Source organism: Aedes albopictus, unplaced genomic scaffold, assembly GCF_035046485.1.
Source record: "Aedes albopictus strain Foshan unplaced genomic scaffold, AalbF5 HiC_scaffold_451, whole genome shotgun sequence".
Taxonomy (NCBI): domain Eukaryota; kingdom Metazoa; phylum Arthropoda; class Insecta; order Diptera; family Culicidae; genus Aedes; species Aedes albopictus.
In genome coordinates, this window is record NW_026917256.1 from 1 (window position 1) to 22,170 (window position 22,170).

The 22,170-nt window shown below is 48.7% G+C and overlaps 3 protein-coding genes across 4 annotated transcripts; 2 read left to right on the forward strand and 1 right to left on the reverse strand.

Annotated features, from left to right (window-relative positions):
* Nucleotides 1-100: 100 nt before the first annotated feature.
* Nucleotides 101-6,736, forward strand: LOC134284658 (uncharacterized). The gene is made up of 2 exons (XM_062843682.1): nucleotides 101-691; nucleotides 1,154-6,736. Exon 2 carries the CDS (start codon nucleotides 1,193-1,195, stop codon nucleotides 6,668-6,670), a length of 5,478 nt encoding a protein of 1,825 aa, XP_062699666.1. The 5' UTR covers nucleotides 101-691; nucleotides 1,154-1,192; the 3' UTR covers nucleotides 6,671-6,736.
* Nucleotides 6,737-9,172: 2,436 nt separating this feature from the next.
* LOC115271010 (26S proteasome non-ATPase regulatory subunit 10) lies at nucleotides 9,173-10,145 on the forward strand. The gene is made up of 3 exons (XM_029880404.2): nucleotides 9,173-9,391; nucleotides 9,481-9,729; nucleotides 9,792-10,145. The coding sequence occupies exons 1-3, from the start codon at nucleotides 9,281-9,283 to the stop codon at nucleotides 10,119-10,121; spliced, it is 690 nt and encodes a 229-aa protein (XP_029736264.1). The 5' UTR covers nucleotides 9,173-9,280; the 3' UTR covers nucleotides 10,122-10,145.
* On the reverse strand, nucleotides 10,129-18,700 carry LOC109409490 (leucine-rich repeat serine/threonine-protein kinase 1; the record flags this gene model as incomplete). 2 transcript variants are annotated; one of them, XM_062843684.1, is given in 8 exon segments in its annotated part: nucleotides 10,129-11,966; nucleotides 12,369-12,925; nucleotides 12,986-14,140; nucleotides 14,206-14,329; nucleotides 14,388-17,327; nucleotides 17,557-18,036; nucleotides 18,198-18,479; nucleotides 18,541-18,700. In XM_062843684.1, coding segments are annotated over 8 exon segments (7,346 nt in total), but the record flags the coding sequence as incomplete, so codon positions are not given.
* Between the last annotated feature and the right edge of the window lie 3,470 nt (nucleotides 18,701-22,170).

The following is a 22,170-nucleotide window of genomic DNA, read 5'->3' on the forward strand; positions in this document are numbered from 1 at the left end:
ACTGAGAAAATTGGCCCAACTTCCACTGATGATGCGCTTTCATATTTCACGGATTACGTTGTTATCTGCCGTTGATAAGAAAAGTGATTGCGCAGCAAGAAAAATACAGTCCATTTTATTTTCAGTGCAGACACGCACATCATTACATACACGCATTTGCTGTACCTCTATGATAGAAAACCTTTGTCAGATAAAGCAGTAGAAAAATAAATCTTGTACCGAGCAGACGCGTCCTACTTTTGTTCTATTCGGCCATCGAGTTTTGCAAGTCCGAACGTCCGAACCACGTGAAAATTCCCCCCGAACATTTTTGGTCCTATCGGGATCCGGATATGGACGGTTTTGCGATTCCCGGATGGTTCGATCGGTTTCGTTTGTGACCGCGATCGCGAGTGCAAGAAAACGTTGGATTTTGCAACAAGTGTACCGTGCCGCCATTGCTGCAAATCGGCGCAGCGGTGTGCAGGAATAAACGTGTTCAAAAAACCACGATGCTCTTGCTAGCATAATCCTAGTGAAAAAGTGAATCCGCCCGCACAGAGCGGAAGATCGCCAGCCGATCATTGAGTAGTGCTTTGTCTCCGACTTGGCGTTCTGCCCCGGTCGGAAGTTACTAATCCGAAGTGTGGTTATGTTCATGGGCTGCACACACAGGGTGTGCCAACAGAGGGCTTTCAGTGAAAAGGCTCAAGTGATTGTGGCAGTGGCTTCCCACCCGAGCGGTGCGGCCACGAAGAAAACCAGAAGCAAAATTCTTTCGTAAAACAAGTGTGTTGGTGTTGGATTGCTGCACACAGAAAGTGTGCCAGCAAAAGCAAGCGAAGCGCGACGCTTCAAACGAAGAAAAGTGTACTTGTGTCAGCAAGCTCCCGACCCTGGTGGTGTGGCACGGAACGAAGTTAGGTTATGTTTGTGGTGGTTTGCTTCACGCACAGGGCGTGCTAGTAATAACATGCGAAGCACAGGGCTTCCAATGAATGTGTAGAAGTGTATGGGATCCGTGATCCACCCGAGCGGTGTAGTGACGTAGTGTTGTGTTGGGTTGCTGCACACAAAAGCTGTGTTAGGAAAAGCGAATGAAGCGCAACGCTTCGGGAAAAAGTGTGGGTATGTACAGAAGTGAAATACGAAAGTGGTAGTGTGACGATTAAAGCTTGCGATATCGAAACAAACTAAAACATAATGAAGATAAATGAGTGAACAAAAAAAGAAACCGAGAAAAGAATACAGTGAAACCCCAAGGGTGACAAGAAGTGTAACAAGAAGAAACCTTTTGGCAGAATTGACGGGATCAAGCGTTCGTGTGGAAGCTGCTGATACGGAAGAAAGTGATCAGTGTAATTTAGTGAATCCCGTTGTAAACCCCTTGCCAAGGTCGCTACAGCTCAGTGTTGCCTACCAGAAAGAGCTAGACCGGGCGAAAAAAGAGAAAAAAGAAATGGAGCGTAAGATGGAGAATCTGTGTGAACGACTGGAGCTGATAAAGGAGAAGATGTTTCGTATCAAAGAAGCATTAAATCTGGATGCTGCGAAGAATGTGCATTATCTGAATCTTCAACTGCAAACGATTCAGAAGTCGTATGACGAGTACGACTTGGTGTACAACGAAGCGGTAAGTCTCGTCGCCAAGGATAAAAAAGGTGAGTGGAAAAACGATTATCTCAATTTTGAAACACTCCATGCCGAGTTGTACGTATTGGCTCAAACAAAACTTGCTGAACTGCAAAGGAGTGAATCAAGCCAAGCTTTGTCGCTAAATGCCAACGCGTCAGAGTTTCTTCCAAGGCCACAGGTGGTACAAAGCGTCCCTCACCTTCAAGTACCATTGCCGACATTTGACGGGAAATTAGAAAACTGGCATTCGTTCAAATGTATGTTTCAAACCGTAATGGGCCGCTATCCGAACGAATCGCCGGCGATAAAATTGTACCACCTAAAAAACTCCCTGATCGGTAACGCAGCAGGTAAGATCGACCAAGAGGTGATTAACAACAATGACTACGATTCAGCATGGCGTTTACTGGAGGACGCCTATGAAGATGAGAGATTGATAATCGATACTCATATCGATGCGTTGCTTGATCTACCGAGACTGACCAGGGAAAATGGCGACGAGATGCGAAAGCTAGTTGAGACGTGTACGAAGCACGTTGACGCGTTAAAGAATCAAGAACTACCGGTAGAGGGCCTATCGGAGATGATTCTAATCAACCTTATCAGTAAGCGACTAGATAGGGAAAGCAGGAAGCTGTGGGAGTCCTCACTGAATCGCGGGGAGTTGCCGTCGTTCGACGATCTGATGGAGTTCCTCAAGGAGCGCAGTCGCGTTCTCCAGAAGTTATCGAGTTACACCCACATCAATCAACCACCGGCAACTACTAAATCTGGCCAGCAGCCTGCAGCGTCGAAGGCCAGGCAGACGAAGATGTTTGTCCAAACGAACAAGGAGTCATGTCCGTGCTGCTCCAACTCCCACACTATCTACAAGTGCGTCGACTTCAAGAAGTTAACTGTACCAGAACGTTTCGACAAGGTCAAAAGAGCGGGTTTATGCTTCAATTGCCTGCGTCCAGGGCATCGCACAGTGGAGTGCTCATCGGACCAGCACTGCAAGACCTGTTCCAAGCATCACCACAGTTTTCTCCACAACGAGCGCTCCGATGATCCCAAGAAGAAGGTTGAGACTGCTCAGCCAAAAAATCAAGTGGAAGCAGAGAAGAAAGAAGACGCGCCGCCTGCAGCAGAACAGCGAACGGTCAGCTGCTGCACACAAACGCAAGCAGTTCCGAAACAGGTTCTTCTGTCTACAGCGAAGATCGTAGTGTTTGGTTCGGGTAACGCAACTACTACCTGCAGAGCGTTGCTGGACTGCTGTTCCGAGTCCAACATCATCACGGAGAAACTGGCAAAGCGACTGAACATGCAGCTTTCGGTAATCAATCCGCCGATTACTATCTGCGGACTGAACGGAATGAAGACAACGGTCAACAAGGTCGTCCAAACTAAAGTGTCCTCTCGGGATGGCGAGTTTACAGCTGTTCTTGACTTCATCGTAACGCCGTCTATCACCGAGTTACCAACAGGTAAGGTAGAAACTCAAAACTGGCCACTTCCTGCCGGTATAGAGCTGGCAGACCCGACGTTCAATGTGCCGGACAATGTCGATGTCATTATCGGCGCTGAGCTGTACTACGATGTTCTGAAGAAAGGGCGTCTCAAAATTGGTTCCGACTTCCCGATTCTGGCCGAAACAGTATTTGGGTGGGTCGTAAGCGGTTCAGCGAAAACCCGGCTACCAATTATCCGTCAACGAGTTTGTCACCTAAACACCACCCACGAAGATGTCAATCGTACCCTCTCCAAGTTCTGGGAATTAGAGGCAGGGTATTATACCAGCAAGATGACTGCAGCAGAACGTGCTGTAGAGCAGCATTTCGAAGAGACGCATAGCCGCAACAGCGAAGGGCGATACGTGGTGAGACTACCGTTCAATGATCGAAAGAGTCAACTGGGCGACTCATACGAGAATGCGAAGCGTCGGTTTATGAGACTGATGATCGGTCTAGCCAAGGACCCGTCCAAGCAAGAATCGTACAAGCAGTTTCTGGAAGAATATGTCACCTTGGGCCATATGCAGGAAGTATCCCACAACCCCGAACAAGGTTATTTCCTACCGCACCACGCAGTCTATAAAGAGGCCAGCTCGACTACGAAAGTTCGGGTAGTGTTCGACGCCTCGGCGGCGTCATCGACTGGCGTATCACTGAACGACACTCAACTAGTAGGACCTACCGTGCAGAGCGATTTGGTCACTATCATGCTGCGTTTCTGCACGTATCAGGTGGCACTAACAGCGGACGTACCTAAAATGTACCGCCAGGTACAAATACATCCTGAGGATAGGAAATACCAGAGAATTGTTTGGCTGAACGATGCGAACGAAGTGTCTACCTTCGAATTGACAACAGTCACGTACGGCTGTTCGAGTGCTCCCTATCTGGCAACAAAGGCATTGATTCAACTGGCTACGGACGAAGCGGAAAACTTTCCTGCGGCAGCAAAGGTTGTCAAGGAGGACAGCTACATAGATGATTTTCTCACTGGTGGCAAGTCAGCAGCAGAGGTCAAGGAACTCTACAGGCAGCTAACGGCTATGTTGAATAGAGGTGGATTCGGCGTGCATAAATTTTGCTCCAACAGTGCAGAGGTCCTACAACTGATTCCATCGGAGTTACAGGAGAAACAGGTAGATTTTGAAATGTCTGAGATCAATGACACTATCAAGACTCTTGGTTTGATTTGGAATCCGGGCCAAGACTACTTCGTGTTCAACGTACCTCTCCCATTGCTCAACAAAGCTAGGCCCACGAAAAGGACGGTACTCTCGGAAATCAGTATGCTATTCGACCCGCTGGGATTTCTAGGTCCTGTAGTCACCACCGCGAAACTGCTAATGCAAGAACTATGGCGTTTGAAGCTAGGATGGAACGATGAGTTACCCGATGAACAGATGCAGCTCTGGTTGGCGTTTCGTGAACAGCTGGATTCAGTGCGACAAATCAGGAAGAAAAGGTGCGTCATCCCCGGTGACGCTACGAAGGTCGAGCTACTTGGGTACTGTGATGCATCGAAGCGCGCATATGGTGCGGTTCTGTATGTTCGAAGCGAGGCCAGCGACGGCACGATCAACATTCAGCTAGTATGCAGTAAATCCCGAGTCGCCCCTCTGAAACCGATGACAATACCAAGACTTGAATTGTGTGGAGCACTAGTGCTGGCGCAGTTAGTTCAGAAAGCGATTGAATCCCTGAAAGTGAAGTTCGACAGTGTAACACTGTACTCCGATTCGATGATTTGTCTAAGCTGGCTGAAAAAATCTCCTGCGGTTTTGAACGAGTTCGTGTGCAACCGGGTAGCTACGATTGTTGAGCTGACTCAGAACTACAAATGGTATTACGTCAGGTCTGAGAACAATCCCGCTGATGTCCTATCACGAGGCTGTAGTCCGGAGCACCTGATTGAAGAAGAACTTTGGTGGAGAGCAGCACCAGAGCAGAGACAACCTCGGCAAGTGAAGAATGAAGTCGTTCCTGTGCTGGCGGACGAAGACCTGCCAGAACTGCGGAGTTCAAAAAGTGTCCTTGCAACAACCGTAGAAAAACCGTCAACAAATTGGTGTCGAGTCAGCAACTTTGAACGACTGCAACGTGCCTGGGCGTACGTGTGGCGGTTTATTGAAATAACTCGTTCGAAGAAGAGAAATCCGGTCAGCAATGCGATCACCGCTGGAGAACTGTCCAGAGCTACGCAAACTATCTTCAAAATCGTGCAACAGGAGGAATTCAAGGAAGAGTTGAAGTACTTGCAATCTGGAGGAAAAAGGAGGAATAATCTGTCGGGGTTGGCCCCATTCGTAGATGATGAAGGCTTCGTCAGAGTAGGCGGGCGGCTGAAGTACTCAAACATTCCATATGAAGGTAAACATCAACTACTGCTACCGGAAAGGCACCCGGTGGTCGAGCTGCTGGTTCGCCACCTACATGAGAAAAACCTTCACGTTGGTCAGAATGCTCTGATCTCAATCATTCGTCAGCAGTATTGGCCGATCAAGGTGAAGACGACTGTCAAGCGGATTACTAGTCGATGCTACAGATGTTTCAAGCACAAGCCATCGCAGTTGAACCAATTCATGGGTCAGTTGCCGAGTCACCGTGTCACCCCTGCACCTGTGTTTGCTTCGACTGGCGTAGATTTTGCCGGACCGTTCGTACTCCGAGAGAGTGGTAGGAAACCAAAATTTGTAAAGGCGTACGTTGCGGTGTTCGTGTGCATGGCTGTGAAGGCAGTACATTTGGAGCTGTGCACAGATTTGCGGTCGGAGACGTTCTTGGCAGCGTTGCAAAGATTTTCGAGTCGACGTGGCACTCCTTCTGATCTTTATTCGGATAATGCTACCACATTCACCGGAGCAGCTAATGAGCTAGCGGACCTACGACAACTCTTTCAAAGCCAATTACACAAGGACAAGCTAACCGAGTTCTGTACCACGAAAGGCATCACCTGGCATTTCATACCGCCGCGAAGCCCACACTTTGGCGGCATTTGGGAAGCCGGAGTCAAGGCAATGAAACACTTGCTCAAGCGTGTTGTAGGAGAAACAAGACTAACGTACGAAGAGATGGCGACGTTCCTTGCGGAAGCGGAAGCGATTATGAATTCGCGGCCGCTATGCCCTTTGTCGGATGACCCGAATGATTTGCAGGCTTTAACTCCATCGCATTTCTTGATTGGGCGCACTGGTCAAGCGATTCCGGAGCCTTCGTATGATGGGGAAAAAATCGGCAGGCTGTCAAGGTGGCAGCACGTGCAGTACATGAGGGACCATTTTTGGAAGAGGTGGTCCGTGGACTATCTCCATACTCTGCAAACACGACAAAAATGGAAGAACGGTATATTGGACATCCAGGTAGGTGCTTTGGTGTTACTACGGGAAGAAAATGTTCCACCCCAGCAGTGGAAATTAGGCCGCATCACTGCCACACATCCAGGCGAGGACAAGGTGGTGAGAGTGGTTACCGTCAAGACGGCGGGCAGCGAGTACAAACGGGCAGTTACCAGGATCTGTCTGTTCCCAGATGTTGAATCTAACGACCCAACGGGGGGTGTATGATTGCGCAGCAAGAAAAATACAGTCCATTTTATTTTCAGTGCAGACACGCACATCATTACATACACGCATTTGCTGTACCTCTATGATAGAAAACCTTTGTCAGATAAAGCAGTAGAAAAATAAATCTTGTACCGAGCAGACGCGTCCGACTTTTGTTCTATTCGGCCATCGAGTTTTGCAAGTCCGAACGTCCGAACCACGTGAAAATTCCCCCCGAACAAAAAGCTTTCATCGAATTTCTTTAAGAATTCTTCCGAAGATATCTTTTATAAACTCCTCCATGTTTCTCAAAAAATATTTCAAGGATTCGTCGAGAAACTTTTCCGCTTAGTGTTCATTAAGGATTTCTTTAAAAGAAATATTCCTCTAGGGATTTTTCCAAAAATGTCTCCAAGAGCTCCAACACAGTAGATCCAGACATTCGTCTAAGAACTTTTCCGTAAATTACTCCAAGAGTTCCTTCGTAAATTCATCCTAGGAGTCCATTTGTTTAATAATATTTCCGAAATCTCCTATAGAAACTCAAATTCAAGGAATTCAAATAGGACTTCCCCAGGAAGATTTCTTATGGCTTCATTCTAACTCATGGACATATTTTGTCTAGAACTTATTCCAACGATTCTTTTAGGATATTTCTCCTGGACTTTTTTCTAAAACGCTTCCGCAGATTTCTCCAAAATTCTTTAGAGAATTTCTCCAATTTTTGTTTTTTTTTTAAGAATGTTTTCAAGATTTTTTCGAAGGACTTCTTCAGGAATCTTTCCAGGATTTCTTAAAAAAAACTAATCAAGAATTCCTCCAGATTTTTTAAAAACAATTAAGCAATAATTCCTTCAATGTTATATTAAGAACTCTCCCACGAATTTTTCAATGATGTTCTCAGAAAATTTTTCATGGTTCCTCCAGGAGTTCTGAAAAGCATTTCTTTTTTAGTAGTTTTTTTTATGAATTATGAATTCCTTCAGGAATTCTAAAGATTCTCTCTAGCATTACCGTCTACCGCCGTTGGTTTGACCGCATCCAATCTGAAAACTTTTTAATTTGACATCCTCTAATCTGCACTCTGCACATCGTTCAAGCTAAAAATGGTTCAAACGTCATACTGCTCATGGAACGGGGTGAAACGGAGCGCAGAAACAAAACAAAACAGCGAAAAGGATTACTATCAGTGTGTTTTTCGATGCGCACAGGGTTACAAGAAGTTCAGATTAATAGTGAACCCCGTTGGTTTGCATGAAGTGTCATTCAAATCAACGGGGGGTAGACGGTATTCCCACAGACAAAAAGACGTCTCAATCTACTCACTTCCCTCACTTTCCTTTTTACGGGTTTTTCAAATATTCCGTAGTTCGCAAATCGCTCGCTCATGGCGCTCGCATCGCTTTTGCTCCTGTTTGACGTTTGCTCACTACCGCCATCTACTCAGTGGGTTTGCGTACCACAGCATAATTAGTATTGGGCAATTATGTTTGCGTGACGATAATTTTTATCACATTTTGTTCCAAGTGATACGTCTGTTTGTCTGTGGTATTCCTGTTAGTTATCCAAAGATTCTTCCAGGAATTACTCTGACGATTTCTTAAAGGAATTTTCAATGGGTTCCTTCGGACAATGTTTCAACGACTTCTCCAATAATTCCTCTAAGATTATGTCCAAATTTACTCAAAGGAATTCTTTTGAAAATTTTCACACGATTCATCCAGGAATTCTTTTTGGCATTTATTTTTTCCGAGCATTTTTTTCAAGGTATTCCAGGAATTCCTACAGGTTTTATTCCTTGGATTTTCCCAGGATTTTTTTTTCAAGAATTCCTTCAAGAATGTTCAAAACTCCTTCAAACATTAATCCGTTAAGTTGAGTCCTCAATGAAATCATCCATAGATTTTCCCAGAATTCTTCCAACGATTCCTCAAGGAACTATGACATGGATTCCTCCGAAATATCTTCCAACTTCTGCAAGATTTCCTTCAATATTTTCTTCATATTTTTTCTCAAAGATTTCTGCAAGCATTCTTTTCAAAAATTGTTTCAGCTGTTCTTACAAGAATTCCTCCAAGAATTATTACATAGTTATTGCAGAAATTTTGCTTTTCGGAGAATTTGTTGGGAATCGTTGGATCGCACTATCGCAGAGTGATAATGCGTCTCCATCGGGTGGTGAAATTTATTCAGCTCACCACGTGGTTGGGTTCCCGACTAAAAAATGTTGTTCTAAAAGAGACAGGGCTGTCCAAGGTGCTGTCAATCGGATCCGATGCAGTTTTCTGTTTTGTTTACCTACTCTGGGTCATCCATTTATTACGTAACGGAATGATTTCGATTTTCCCGCTTCACCTCCTCATGTTGTAAAAGTTTTTGTATGGCAACTCAAACGTTTTTGTATGACACGTATAGGATTTCTTAAAGCCACCCACACCTTACACTCTCACGTAATTAATGAACGGTCCCTGTGCTACATAACCTCATTCAGTGCGTTCAGTGCATCAGTTTCGGCATCACAACAAAAGTTACAAATCATCTTTGTGTTGAAACGGTTGGCTGTGTTCAATAAGACTGCAGTATTTTAAAATCTAAAATCATCTATCAGAACTGAATAAATTACCAAAGAAAATGGCAAAAGTTGTCAAGGAAATGACCATGTACGACCTGGCCCAACAGGATTACCAAGTTCTGGAGGAGATGATCTCCAAAGATCCATCGCTCATCACCAAAAAGGATACGGTGAGTTTGTTAGGTGGTTGCTTGCTCAACGTCGTCATTTTGTATACATACATGACTCGCTTGATTTTCTCACCCATCCATCCGCACAGAACGATCGCTACCTGCTGCACTGGGCCGCCTTGGGTGGGCGCGATCTGCTGGTGGAGGAACTTCTGAAGCGAACACCTGACCAGCTGGAGGCAACCGATGATACCAACGCAACGCCGCTGGTGCTGGCCACTCTGGGAGGCCATCTGAGCACGGTTCGGATGCTGGCGGCCAGGGGTGCCGACGTCAACCATAAGAACTGGCAGGGGCACTCGCCGCTGCAGTATGCTTGCTCGAAGGGACATTTCGAGGTAAGGTATTACGTTACGGTTTGATCTTCGTGATTATTTACAATATTGTTTGTATTTTTTAGATTGTCAAGTTCCTGCTGGAACAAGGCGCCGACATCAACGTAACGGACAACCGTAACGACACATCGTTGCACCGGGTGGCATCGCAGGGTCGCACGGAGATTCTGAAGTATCTGCTCGAGCACAAAGCCAAGGTCGATGTGCAGAACGCGGAAGGGAACACGGCGCTTCATTTGGCCTGCGAGGACGAACAGAGTGCCTGTGCCATGCTGTTGGTCGAGAATGGAGCCTCTGGCACGATCGAGAATAAGGAGAAAAAGACTCCCCTGGATGTGGCCAAACCAGGGCTCCGGAGGAATATGAAGACCAAACTGGGAATTTCGGATGAATAAACTATCCTTTTTGTATGGATTAAATCTTTTTGGTTTTTAATTTATCTCTCACAATCGAAAACACGTCTTTGTAAAGGAATTTTAAATTACAATTATTCGAACGTCGGGAACATTTGAAGGCTTAAAAGCTATTCTCATTAATTCGCATAAATCACAGAAAAATTTGAAACACCTACCTGAAAAACACGTTAAAATTCCTAGATCGGTGTCCAGTGCTCGGCCGTCCAGATCAAGGCATGCATGTTGTTGGACCGATCCTTCAGCAGCGATTCCTTCAAGCGCTTATCCGGAGCACCGGCCGACGGCGTCGTCACATGCCCGGTGGTCACGTCCGTGTAGCGATCGATCAGAGACCGATAGCCGCGCCCCAGAGTGACCAACATCGGAGTCGGACCGCCGTACAGCGGAACGATGCTCCGGACGTCCTCCTCGAACGGACGGAATATCGTAATTGGTCGCAGGGTTTGCTTCTCTATGATGATGATACAACCCCACGTGGTTCCGACGTATAGTTCTCCGTTTAGGGCGGCCATCGCGGATATTTGGCATTTTCCGGGGCTGAGATGTTCGTCGATGGCGATGCTCTTGAGGCTCTCCGAGCAGGGTACCAGTTTCGAGCAGTCCAAGCGGTTCTCGATCTGCTTCCCGGTCGATCGCCACTGGTACAGAATGCAACCTGGAGCGACATAGGAGTAGACCCAATCGTCCGAGGCGCATAGCAGGGCCACGGTTAAACCCCTGGTTGGAAGCGGCGTCTGGAAGTGGGTCAGATGGTGCTGACCGGAAACGTGGGTATTCTTCAGCGAGAACACATTCATTGCCCCATCGGTTTCGCCACACCACAGTTCGCACTCGCTTTCGTTCTTCCACAGCGGGCAAGCACTGTACAGACGCTCCCCGGAACCGAGCTCCGACAGCACGAAACTACCCTCAGCCGAAACGGAAGTACTCGGTGTTAGGGTCGAGTCCAGTAGGAACATCCGACCATTTTCCAAACCCGCGGCAACTCGACTGAACTTCTTCAGGTAGACTAACGCCACTACCGGACACGGTTGCGCAGGTTCCAGGGCGTACGAGAACAGGTGTCCACAGTCGGAAGCGTTGAACGCGTAGATATTCCCTTCCGCGTCCCCGATCCACACGGCCTTCTCCACAATGCACGCCGTCGTCAGCTTGATCTGCTTCACCTGGTGAGGCGTCGTCGGTTGTGAATGATATCCGCTCCCGTTCGCCGATTTCACCGGAGTTCCGATCTGGGGACACAATATCCGATGGTACTGCTGCCAACCCTTCAACGACCCATGCAGTATGTCAATCCTCGAATTGGAGCAGGGCAACCACAGCTCGTGGCCGGAAATCGTCGTCTCATCGTCCACGTTGGCAATCGGACAAGCTATCCCATCCATCGTGTTCCCCGGATGACTCAACGAGATTATATCCACCAGATGGGTAAACTCCGGCGCACTGGCGATGGACACAATCTGACTGGCCGACGGTCGCACCTTCGGCTGCTGGTCCCAGCACAGCACCATCAAATCCAAACAGTACGACGGGAAGTGTGTCTCCCGCTGGGTCAGCACCGGTCGGCCACCCTCCAGGATGCACTCCTTGACGGCTTCGTGACCCTCGAACGGTTGCCGCAGCGCGATCAGCTCGTACAGGAACATCCCGAACGAGAAACAGTCGACCTTCTCGGTGTATTCTTCCTCGCCGTTGTGGCGCATGATTTCCGGCGCCATAAAGCCTTCGGTACCCCCGAAGCCCTTGGAACCGGATGGAAGCGTGATCCGGCTGATGCCGTAATCGGCCACCTTGATGTGCACCGCGTTCGACGGGTGGTCATCGCTGGAACATGGACAATCCAAATTATTAATGCTACAAAAAGAAACTAATGTATAAATAACTGTATTTTACCAAAGAATAACAATATCAAGGATGCCCACTCCGCAGATGCTCGGGGGGACACTACCGCAGCGCTATCTGCGGATAAAATTTCAACCTCCATGCGGTAGTGTGCGTTAATTATTGTATGCGGATACCAAAACATACGCCACTACCTTCTCTAATGGCAAATCACGAACACTGTTACAGAGAGCTTCCACCTTGATATGCTTAGAAAGCGCCACCTGTCTTGTCGCTTGTTGTTTACATAGAACACGACAAGAGAGGGCATTCCTTCTATTGTTATGCTTTGATTTTACAGTACCTAAACTGAAACCGCCAAACATTCTAGAACTCAATACTCACGCATGCGGTTCGGGAAACTCCCAAACTAGGATGTTCTCCGCCTTGAGATCCCGGTAGATTACCCTCCTTCGGTGCAGATATTCCATGGCCTTGGCTGCCTGCAGCACCAAGGACTGGAAGCAGTAAGGACCGATGCGAGCGCCACTCCGTCGGAAGTGCCGCAACACGGCATCCAGCGCACCCTTCGGGGCCAGGTCCAACACCAACGCCAACGGCTGCGTACAAACCCCAATCAACGGCACGATGTTCGGGTGTCGCAGCGTCAGCAGAACCGCCAGCTCCTGCCTGGCCGTGCAGTAAGCCTTGCACGAATGCTGCAGAGGATCCCGCTCCCACTTCCCGAGGGCAGCTTTGTACGCAATGATGGCACTTTGGCGAGCCCGAGGACCCGGTGCGACCGGTTGCAGCATCTTCATCGCTACCGGAATGGTCGTCCTGGAACCGCGGGTCTTACAGGTCGCTTTGAACACAAACCCGAACGCACCCCGTCCCAGGAGCGGCCCTCGGGTGATGTCACCGGACTTGATCAGGTAGTTCTCCGAAAGGTCCAGGAAGTTCTACGGGAGAAACAAAAATGACTGAAAACGACCAACTGACAAAGGAAGTTTGCAACTTACCACATCCGGAGTAATCCGGCTGAGCTCAATCTCCCCATGTATCGGACACGCCACCGACTTCTTATCGTACGCCGCCAGAATGCACTCCTCTACCATCCACGAGTAGCTCGGAGGTCCTGGCATATCGCCAGCATTCACAAGCGGATGTCCCTCGATGGAGGTAGCCCTCGAGCTATCTGCCGATTCCTGCCCTACCCCCGAGTCGCAATCGGACCACCCAACCGAGTCCTGAGACTTCCGCGTAGGAACCAAGTCGTTCAATATCCCGGGCAACTCGTTCAACCCGCTGGGCTCTCCAAACTCCTGCCTCCGATCCAAACTCAACCGTTTGTGCATCATGGGCCGTTGACTGCCCATCGCCCCGGAACTGGACTTGACCTGCGAGGGGAAATTCGGAACATGTCGGTCTTCGCAATCCCGCAAGCACTTAGGGCATGGAACCAGTCGAGTAACCAAAAACCGTCCCTCCGAGGTATGCACAAATCTTGTACCCAACGTCGGGTACCAATCCTCCAACAGCAGATCAATGTGATCTACGCTCAGCGCCAACAGCTGCGTCAGACACCGAACGTTGACCTCGATTTCCACCGCAGCCAGCTCCGCTCCGACTTCGTCCAGCTTCCTAATCTTCAGGGCGTTAAACGGGAAGTATATCTCCAGGATCGAGGTCGAAGTGAGATCAATGTCGCACCAAATGCCATCCTGCTTCAGCTTGAAGCGGTTCATCGGATTGCGATAGGGCGAGGTCGGACAGGTCACGGAGATCTCCCGCATTTTGAACACCAGCGTAGAGCCGTAGTACAAGGCCAGTCCGGTTTGCCAAACGGCCCAGTGCGAGGACATGTTCAGCACTTGGTTGATGTCCGGATCGGCTGCGACGTCCTTGGGCAGGGGGTAAAGCGACCGAATGGCTTCGACGACCTGATCGTCGGCTAGGACTCGGGTTATGAGGCGGGACCAGAAGCCGGATGGGAAGTAGGACATCAGCAAGAGACGGGAGATAGTTTGTTCGTGACGCGGTAAGGTTTGGATATCGCAGGCGTTGTTCAGGGTGGGCGTTTGGGGTTCCGATGTGACCGGTTCGTACGTGGGGAGATTGGTATTCAGGGGGTTCCGATGGGTTCGCATAACCCAACCTTTGGAGCGTGTTGCGATCTACGAGAGAGAACACTTCTAAGCATCTGTACATTGTCCGTAGGAACAACTATGGTAGAACATACCTTTACAGTGACAACCCTGTCTGCGGTGCTATCTTCCTCCAGGGGAAGAAGCGATGGAATAAGTAGAGTTCTTGCATCCCACGATAATGCGACTTCAAATTTGTTCAACAAGCTGACAATGTACCTAAAAACAGAACCAAAACAGTCATTCTACCACTCTTCCTCAATCACCCGAAACTTACCCTCGATTATCGTTGCTTCCCAGGCTGGAACTCTTGAACACATGCTGTAGATCGTCCATCTTCATGACCCCGGTCCTGGCGAACGGATTGATCTCCCGAACTGTAACGACGTGAGCCAACATATCGCATAGCCACTGCGGATCCAAAAAGTACAGGTCACGTAACGTCGCGTCGTCATAGTGCAACAAAACGCCATTGTCGTGCAGGAACATGGTAGCCTGATTCAACTCCGACCAATCGCGGAATCCCTTGAACCCTCTGAGTTGCATCTCCTGAGTGACCATCAGTCGATACCGTTCGGCATCCAGCACTGGATCTGCTCCGAACTGTCTCAACGAAGTAGATATGGCACCCACGACGTCCTCCAGCGCCAAGTAGCTCGCCGGAACTCGTTGATACAGTAGAGGCTCTTTGCAACCCGGAGGTCGCAAAGAGAACGCCGTGTCGTAGATCAGATTCGCCAACAGCTTGATGTTGTGACCGGTTCTACAACTGACCTCGATGGAATCCAAAACCCTCGGCAATCCTATTTTCTCGGCGTCGGACACCGCTATGAACCGATCCCGGATGATCTGCTGCAACTCTTCTGCCTTCTTCGCTGGCAATGTTTCCCCAACTGCGTCGTAATGTGTTCCCACAATGATAACCGGAGAGTTCGGCGCCCTTGCCTGGATATTACCCAACCACTGCAAAACCTCGGCCAATCCTTTCCGTCCATCAATGATCCTCCACAACACCAAATACAGACTCCGTTTCGACAGGAAATACTGATGCGTAGCGTAGTACTCCTTCTGTCCTCCAAAGTCCCAAGTTCTGAACACCACCGGTCCATGCGTCGAATGCCCTCGGATCTTCTTCTCGCATACCCAATCCCCGATGTCCACTCCCACAGTGGACATGTTAATCCCCCGACTGGTTTTCGTATTGATGTTCTTATGTCCCATTCGTTTAGCCCAGTGATCGACCTGCTTCTTGTTCCTCGTCGGACCCTCAGTCCTCAACTGATCCAGCAGGCTTGTCTTCCCAATGCCCTGAACCCCCACAACCATCAATTTCATCCTAGCGTACGGCCGAGCATCCTCGTAGACCGACTTCAGGTACCCGATGATATCCATCGTCTTGTACTTCTTACTCTCGATCATCGACCGCAGCGGATCCTGCAACGAACAACCCCTCGTGTTCAGGTTCCACAGCCGCGACAACAACCCCATGTGTGGCGGAAGTTCCGTTATATCCATATTCCCGCTGATATTCAGCACACTGAGGTTGGTCAACTCGTGAATCGACGGCGGAATTTCCTTCAACGAGTTGTTGCTGATATCCAGCATTGACAAGTTGGGGAAGATCAACCGCGACTTGGCCACCCCAATCAAACTCCATTCCGCATCCTCCGATTCGCCCAAGGTCGTAACGTCATCCGTAGAAAGCTGAATCCGCGTCAGCGAATTATCCGCCAAAACCAACGTCCGCAAGGACTCCAACCGTAGATGCCGCCGATGGACGCAGACACTTTTGAGCACAGCCGTCCTGAGCGAGGTTATGTTGTTCGAACTGGTGGACGACTTCACGACCGTAACCTCGTTGGTATACGGCGTGCTGGAGCTTCCGGCGCTGGCTGCCGAGCCTTTGGAGGAGTTTTTCTTCGGTTCCTGCGGGTTGTAGCACATCAGATGCGGATCGGAAGCGGCGATTCGTGGCAAGCTGGGCCAACAGCTGATCTCGTTGTGACCCAGGTCGAGTTGTTTGAGGGACGCTGGGTAGCTGGTCACGTGACCCATCGAGCGGAGGCTGTTGTAGGACATGTTGAGGCGGGTGAGGTTTACGGCAAGACAGGGCAGAGCGAGGGGGATACTGGTGAAGAGGTTGTTGGCAAGATTGAGGCTGCTGAGCTGCGAAACGGTGTGGTCGTTCTTGGAGTCCGGGAGTCGCAGCTCTTGGTCGGTCACTTCGAGGGACTTGGACCAGATATGATGTTTGACGAGTTCCAAACTGGCAACGTGGCGGTTTCGTGTTAGGGAGTCGCTGTTGTCCTCGTAGGAATACGCGTGGAAGATGCAGGCTTCCGTGACGGGGGATGGCGGTTCGATAGCGTCTGCGCCCAAATCAGCTATGTTTGGTAGCGATGGGAGATCTTTGAGGAAGTTGAAAGCGACGTTGAACTCTTTCAGCTTTGGGGACTTCCATAACTCGAACGGAAGTTCTTGGAGTTTGTTGTTGGAGACATCGAGAATGCTCAGACTGGGAAGGAGGAAGAGTCGAGATGGAATGTACTCCAGACGGTTGTCCTGGAGGTAGAGTTCTTCCAGGACTGGGCAGTTGTATTCGGGTTGAGAGGTTTTAGAGGTGCGGCGCTTCTGGGGTTGATACGTTGCGCAGGCTTCGATGTCTTCCGGGAGAGGAATTCGTTCAATTTTGTTCTGGGCTGCGTTGAGGTACCGGAGACTTCCCAGGGAGAAGATTTCCGGCGGAAGATGGGCGAGCGAGTTATGAGAGATGTCTATGCGAGTGAGAGCTCCTAGAGATAGCTGATAGCATCGAGGGTGACCTTTGAGTTTTGGATTACACTGGAGAACGGCTTCACTGAGCCAGGGCATCTTAATAAGCGCCAAGCGACAGTTGTTGCTGTGCCAATTGATCATGGTAGCAGTACTGGGAAATAAGGAACTGTAGGTAAAGCTTCCCACTAGTGGAAAAGCGCTGTATTCTGCCTCCTGCGCAAAGGCCTTCTTGTTGATCTTGTAGTCCGGATCAGCATGAGCCTTGATTGACAACAGCCTACAGACGATTTGTTCATCTGCATTTTGAATGGCGATACCGAGTGCGATCGATTGATCATCTTTGGCACCGTACTTGAGAAGTAGATCTACCATAGCTAAGGATTTCTGTCGAGTGGCTTCCGCCAGTGGAACGTTAGAAAACCCGTAGATTTCATCCGACGATCTGGAAATGCCAAAATTATGTTAAATCTACAAATGCATCAGTATTGGCGTAGCTACGACATTCTTTTAAGGTCTAACTTCTTAGGCTAAAGGAAGGAACTCAAAGATAAAGAAAGATTACGAGATATATGATTTGTCTTAAATCCTTTAAAGAATTGTCCACAAACATGGAATTCACTTCAAAGATGATTTTGAGCTAAGCCAATAATTACCACAGAAATTCTACTCACTTGGGATCGTTCTGGTCTTCAACGGCTCTGGCCACCACATTCGGATCCGCTCCGTTCTGCAACAGTACCGTAACTACATCCAGGAATCCTCCACGGACGGCCGCCAGCAAGGCAGTCTCCCGAGCAGCTCCACACAAGATATTCAAATCCAACGGACATCGCAGCTCCACGTTTTCGTCTCGATCTTCACCTTGATCGCGTCCGAGGCTCAACCGAGACATGATCGACTGAATACCAAATGAAATTCTCCTATTCGAAGGACTCAGCGGATTGCTAGACGGAGTAACCGCTTCCCTAGCTCCTCCACCTCCTCCGTCATCTTCCAGTGAATACCTAACGCATTTGACCTTCCAATTCAGCAGCAGCTCCACCAACTGCCGGTTCCCTAGAAGACAACTTACATACAGGGCAGTCTGACCGGTGACATCCTGGGTGTTCGGATCGAACGCCAGACGCCACTCGAGCTCTCCGCTAGGATCTCTGGAATGGGGCAATTTGATTCTACTTGGTTAGCAAGGACAACAAGGTTAGATTAGGCGAATGAGGATGGGGATGAAGGAACCAATTGAACAAAAGAAAAAAAACTAAATTTGATCGATATTCATGAACACAATGACAGCGTGACTTCATCGGGGCCGTACCTGTACGAGCTCATCAATTCCTCCGGATATTGGTTCCGGATCAGCAACTCGACCACCAAGCAGTGCCCGTTGATGCAGGCCGCATGGAACGGTAGCCACCGTTCCACGGTCAACTGCTGGACCAACTCCGGGAAGCGTTCCAACAGCAAGGAAGCGACCTTTTTGTGCCCATTGTGAACCGCCGTGTAGAGTGGCGAGTAGCGTGTCACTGCGTGCGCTCTCCCATCGGCACCTGCATCCAACAGCAGCTGTACGATCCGTTCCGATCCGTTCTGGGAAGCTCTACAAGTGCGGACTCGTTAGGAACAGCTATCCATTTGGTAATAGAGAAGGGCAAACCTACATAAACAGCAGCGTGTTGGCCCCTCCCGGGGCCATGTTGACGATGATCTCCCTCTCCGGACCAATGTTGTCCAGTAGTAGTTGCACCAGCGTCTCATCCGAGGACGTAACCGCTTCGCGTAGATTCTTGTGCTTCTGGGCACGGATCTGCTCCCGCGTATCTGCAAGAAGCAAATGAAAAGACATTCGAATGAGTCAGGTGTTGGATAAGGTTGATCAGGGGATCGATTTCAGCCAACGATTGGCAACCCCAAGGTGGCTTCCATTTTTAGCTACGCATGTGATCGGTTTAAGAGCGATGCTCTTTTCTGCAAATAAACATGTTTATCGCAATGTGGTGCGGTTTTTGCGGTTGACTGCCGTCTGGCTTCGTCGGTACACTAGACAAACGATCGTATGGTCGAACGGATGGAACGCACGGAAACGCGGCGGGAAATCAAGGTTCAATGGAGCGTAACGGAGTGGTTTTATTGATGAATGGTTCCATTTGAAATGGATAAAATTATTATCGAATGTAGTTATTCCCGATTGAGTTGATCAACTTAATTAAATTGAGCAAATCAAACCATTCCGGTTTAGTACCTAGTAAGTTAGCAATCTATAAATTTAGTTGTGGAGACGAAGAACAATGTGGGATTGAACAGGAAAAACAACGTTCATTAAACTGGAGCACATCTTAACTGAAGTGCTGTCCATAAAACGCCGTAATTCATTTTTGGCCATCTGAAGCTCTCGTTTTCCCTCGTAGACGCCTCACCTCAGAGTTTTCGTAGCTTATATCGACAGGCCTTAATTTCGTCCAAAGTAACCTTGGAGTTCCGTTACACATCAAGAACGTTTTGTACATACCAAGCCCCCGTGAAAATCTGATGTCGGTGGGACGAAATCTAAAACCCTCATCAGATAACGACGATGAAGACTGTTGAAGAAGCTTTGTAAGGTCGAATACAACGAAAACGGGGATATGGCAAGCTACTTGTTCCGGATGGAAGAAATTTTCTCAAGTCTGGGGAACGCGAGTCAGAAAGTGGATGCAAACCTGAAAGTGGCCATGATTCTGAAGAGCATGCCAGAGTCCTTCGATCACATCACAACGGCATTGGAGAACCGTGAAGACAAAGAACTAACCAAGGAGCTTGTTAAAGGTACATAACTGGACGAAGCACAAAAGAGAATGGAGAAGACCCGTCAAGGCGAAGCCATCCTGCGTGTCGGTACCGTGACGAAGACCATGAAGAAAGAAAGAAGGTTTCGTCCACATTTGCGGGACGAGGAGGTACTCAGCAGAAGCCCAAGCCTAAGAGGAAGACAGCGAAAACCACACCGTTTGCGTTCACGGCATCCCAAAACCGGGAGCAGATGAAAACGTGGATAATCGATTTCGGTGCTACTGCCCATATGTGTTGTAATCAATCGTTTTTCAAGGATTTGACACAATGGTCTGGCGTACCCATCACTCTAGCTGACGGCAACGAAACGGATGTCCAGGGAGTAGGATCCGGCCGTCTGTTCTGCTACGATGATACCTAATGCAGAGCAACAAGAAATCATCCTCGGCAACTTATGTCTTCTATGTTCCGGATTCAGTGATGGATGCGTTGTTTCGGCAGTTATGCACAAGGTTGGAGGATTATACCAACTGAAGACCTGTACCGAGCGAAGCATGAAGGTTGCACATCATACGAAAGATTGCATTCATTCGTGGCATCGTAAACTAGGACATCGAGATCCGGAAGCGAACCAGCGAGTCGATTGTGAAGGTTTGAGTATCTAGTAAGTTAGCAATCTATAAATTTAGTTGTGGAGACAAAGAACAACGTGGGATTGAACAGCAAAAATAACGTTCATTAAACTGGAGCCTATCTAAACTGAAGTTCTGTTAATAAAACGCCGTAGATTCATTTTTGGCCATCTGAAGCTCTCGTTTTCCCTCCTAGACTTTTGGCCATACACAATTTTAGAAATTTGAATGGACCTTAGGCTTTTGTCGGAACCACGCCTCACCTCAGACTTTTCGTAGCTTATATGGACAGGCCTTAATTTCGTCCAAAGTAACCTTGGAGTTACGTTACACATCAAGAACGTTTTGTACATACCAAGCCCCCGTGAAAATCTGATGTCGGTGGGACGAAATCTAAAACCTTCATCAGAAAACGACGATGAAGACTGTTGAAGAAGGAAGCTTTGCAAGGTCGAATACAACGAAAACGGGGATATGGAAAGCTACTTGTTCCGGATGGAAGAACTTTTCTCAAGTCTGCGTTCACGGCATCCCAAAACCGGAAGCCGATGAAAACGTGGATAATCGATTCCGGTGCTACTGCCCATATGTGTTGTAATCAATCGTTTTTCAAGGATTTGACACAATCAATGGTCTGGCGTACCCATCACTCTAGCTAACGGCAACGAAACGGATGTCCAGGGAGTAGGATCCGGCCGTCTGTTCTGCTACGATGATGCAGAGCAACAAGAAATCATCCTCGGCAACTTATGTCTTCTATGTTCCGGATTCAGTGATGGATGCGTTGTTTCGGCAGTTATGCACAAGGTTGGAGGATTATACCAACTGAAGACCTGTACCGAGCGAAGCATGAAGGTTGCACATCATACGAAAGATTGCATTCATTCGTGGCATCGTAAACTAGGACATCGAGATCCGGAAGTGAACCAGCGAGTCGATTGTGAAGGTTTGGCAAGGGCGTATGGTTTCCGAACCCTTCGTCTCTCCGGAACCACCAACAAAGCATTGCTTCATAGAGTGGCTAGTTCACATCGCACCCTTAAGGTTATCTACGCTACGTAGTCTGCGTCAACCACAGAGAACAGACATCCAAGAGTGTCAACGAACTTCGATGACTCGCTTTGGGGAGTCCACTAAGGTAGCATGCTGGAGCTTAGCCAGTTTCTCGAAAGGTCCTTACATGGGTGATTAGCACTTCCTTTGTTCTCGGATGACAGGCAGGGTCAACACCACGTCTATTTCCAACTGCGCAGTATCAAGAACTGATACCGCATGCACAGCGATTTGACCTTTCTGTAAGTAAAGCCCTATCAGTCAGCACACAGAAGAACGTACCGATTTTGGGCCTGCTCCTGCCCCGACCTTGCCGGGCACCCCTTTCCAACCGCGGGCTGGAAAGAGAACGACGGCACCATAGCAACGCTACCAGTATGTTTTCTTCGTGGCCACTAAACCCGGGAGCGGTCGCATCGTTTTTTGAGTACACGAACCATGATAATATCAAGCTTGTGGTACACATCGTGTACGTGGTGCCGCTGAGAGTAGCCGAAGACGCGACTTCGTGAGGGTTAACTGCTGTAAGGGACGATTTCGACCGCAGGGTGTGACCTAGGTAGCCGACTCCGAATCTTTGGACTACCTTTTGTAAAGCATCTGAATCGTGGTCAGAACTAGCCATTCTCCGAGCTCCAAGCTCCAAGACGATGTGTGTGATAGACCTCTGGGCAAGATTGTCCGGAGTTGTGTCCTCCCTGCATGTAGAAAGGATGCGGTCACGCATTGTGCGAAAACGCAGACACACGAACAAAACGTGTTCTGCCGATTCCCCTATCAGCACAAACCGGACATCATTCGGGAGAAGCCGATGTTTGTACATACTACCGGAAGCAA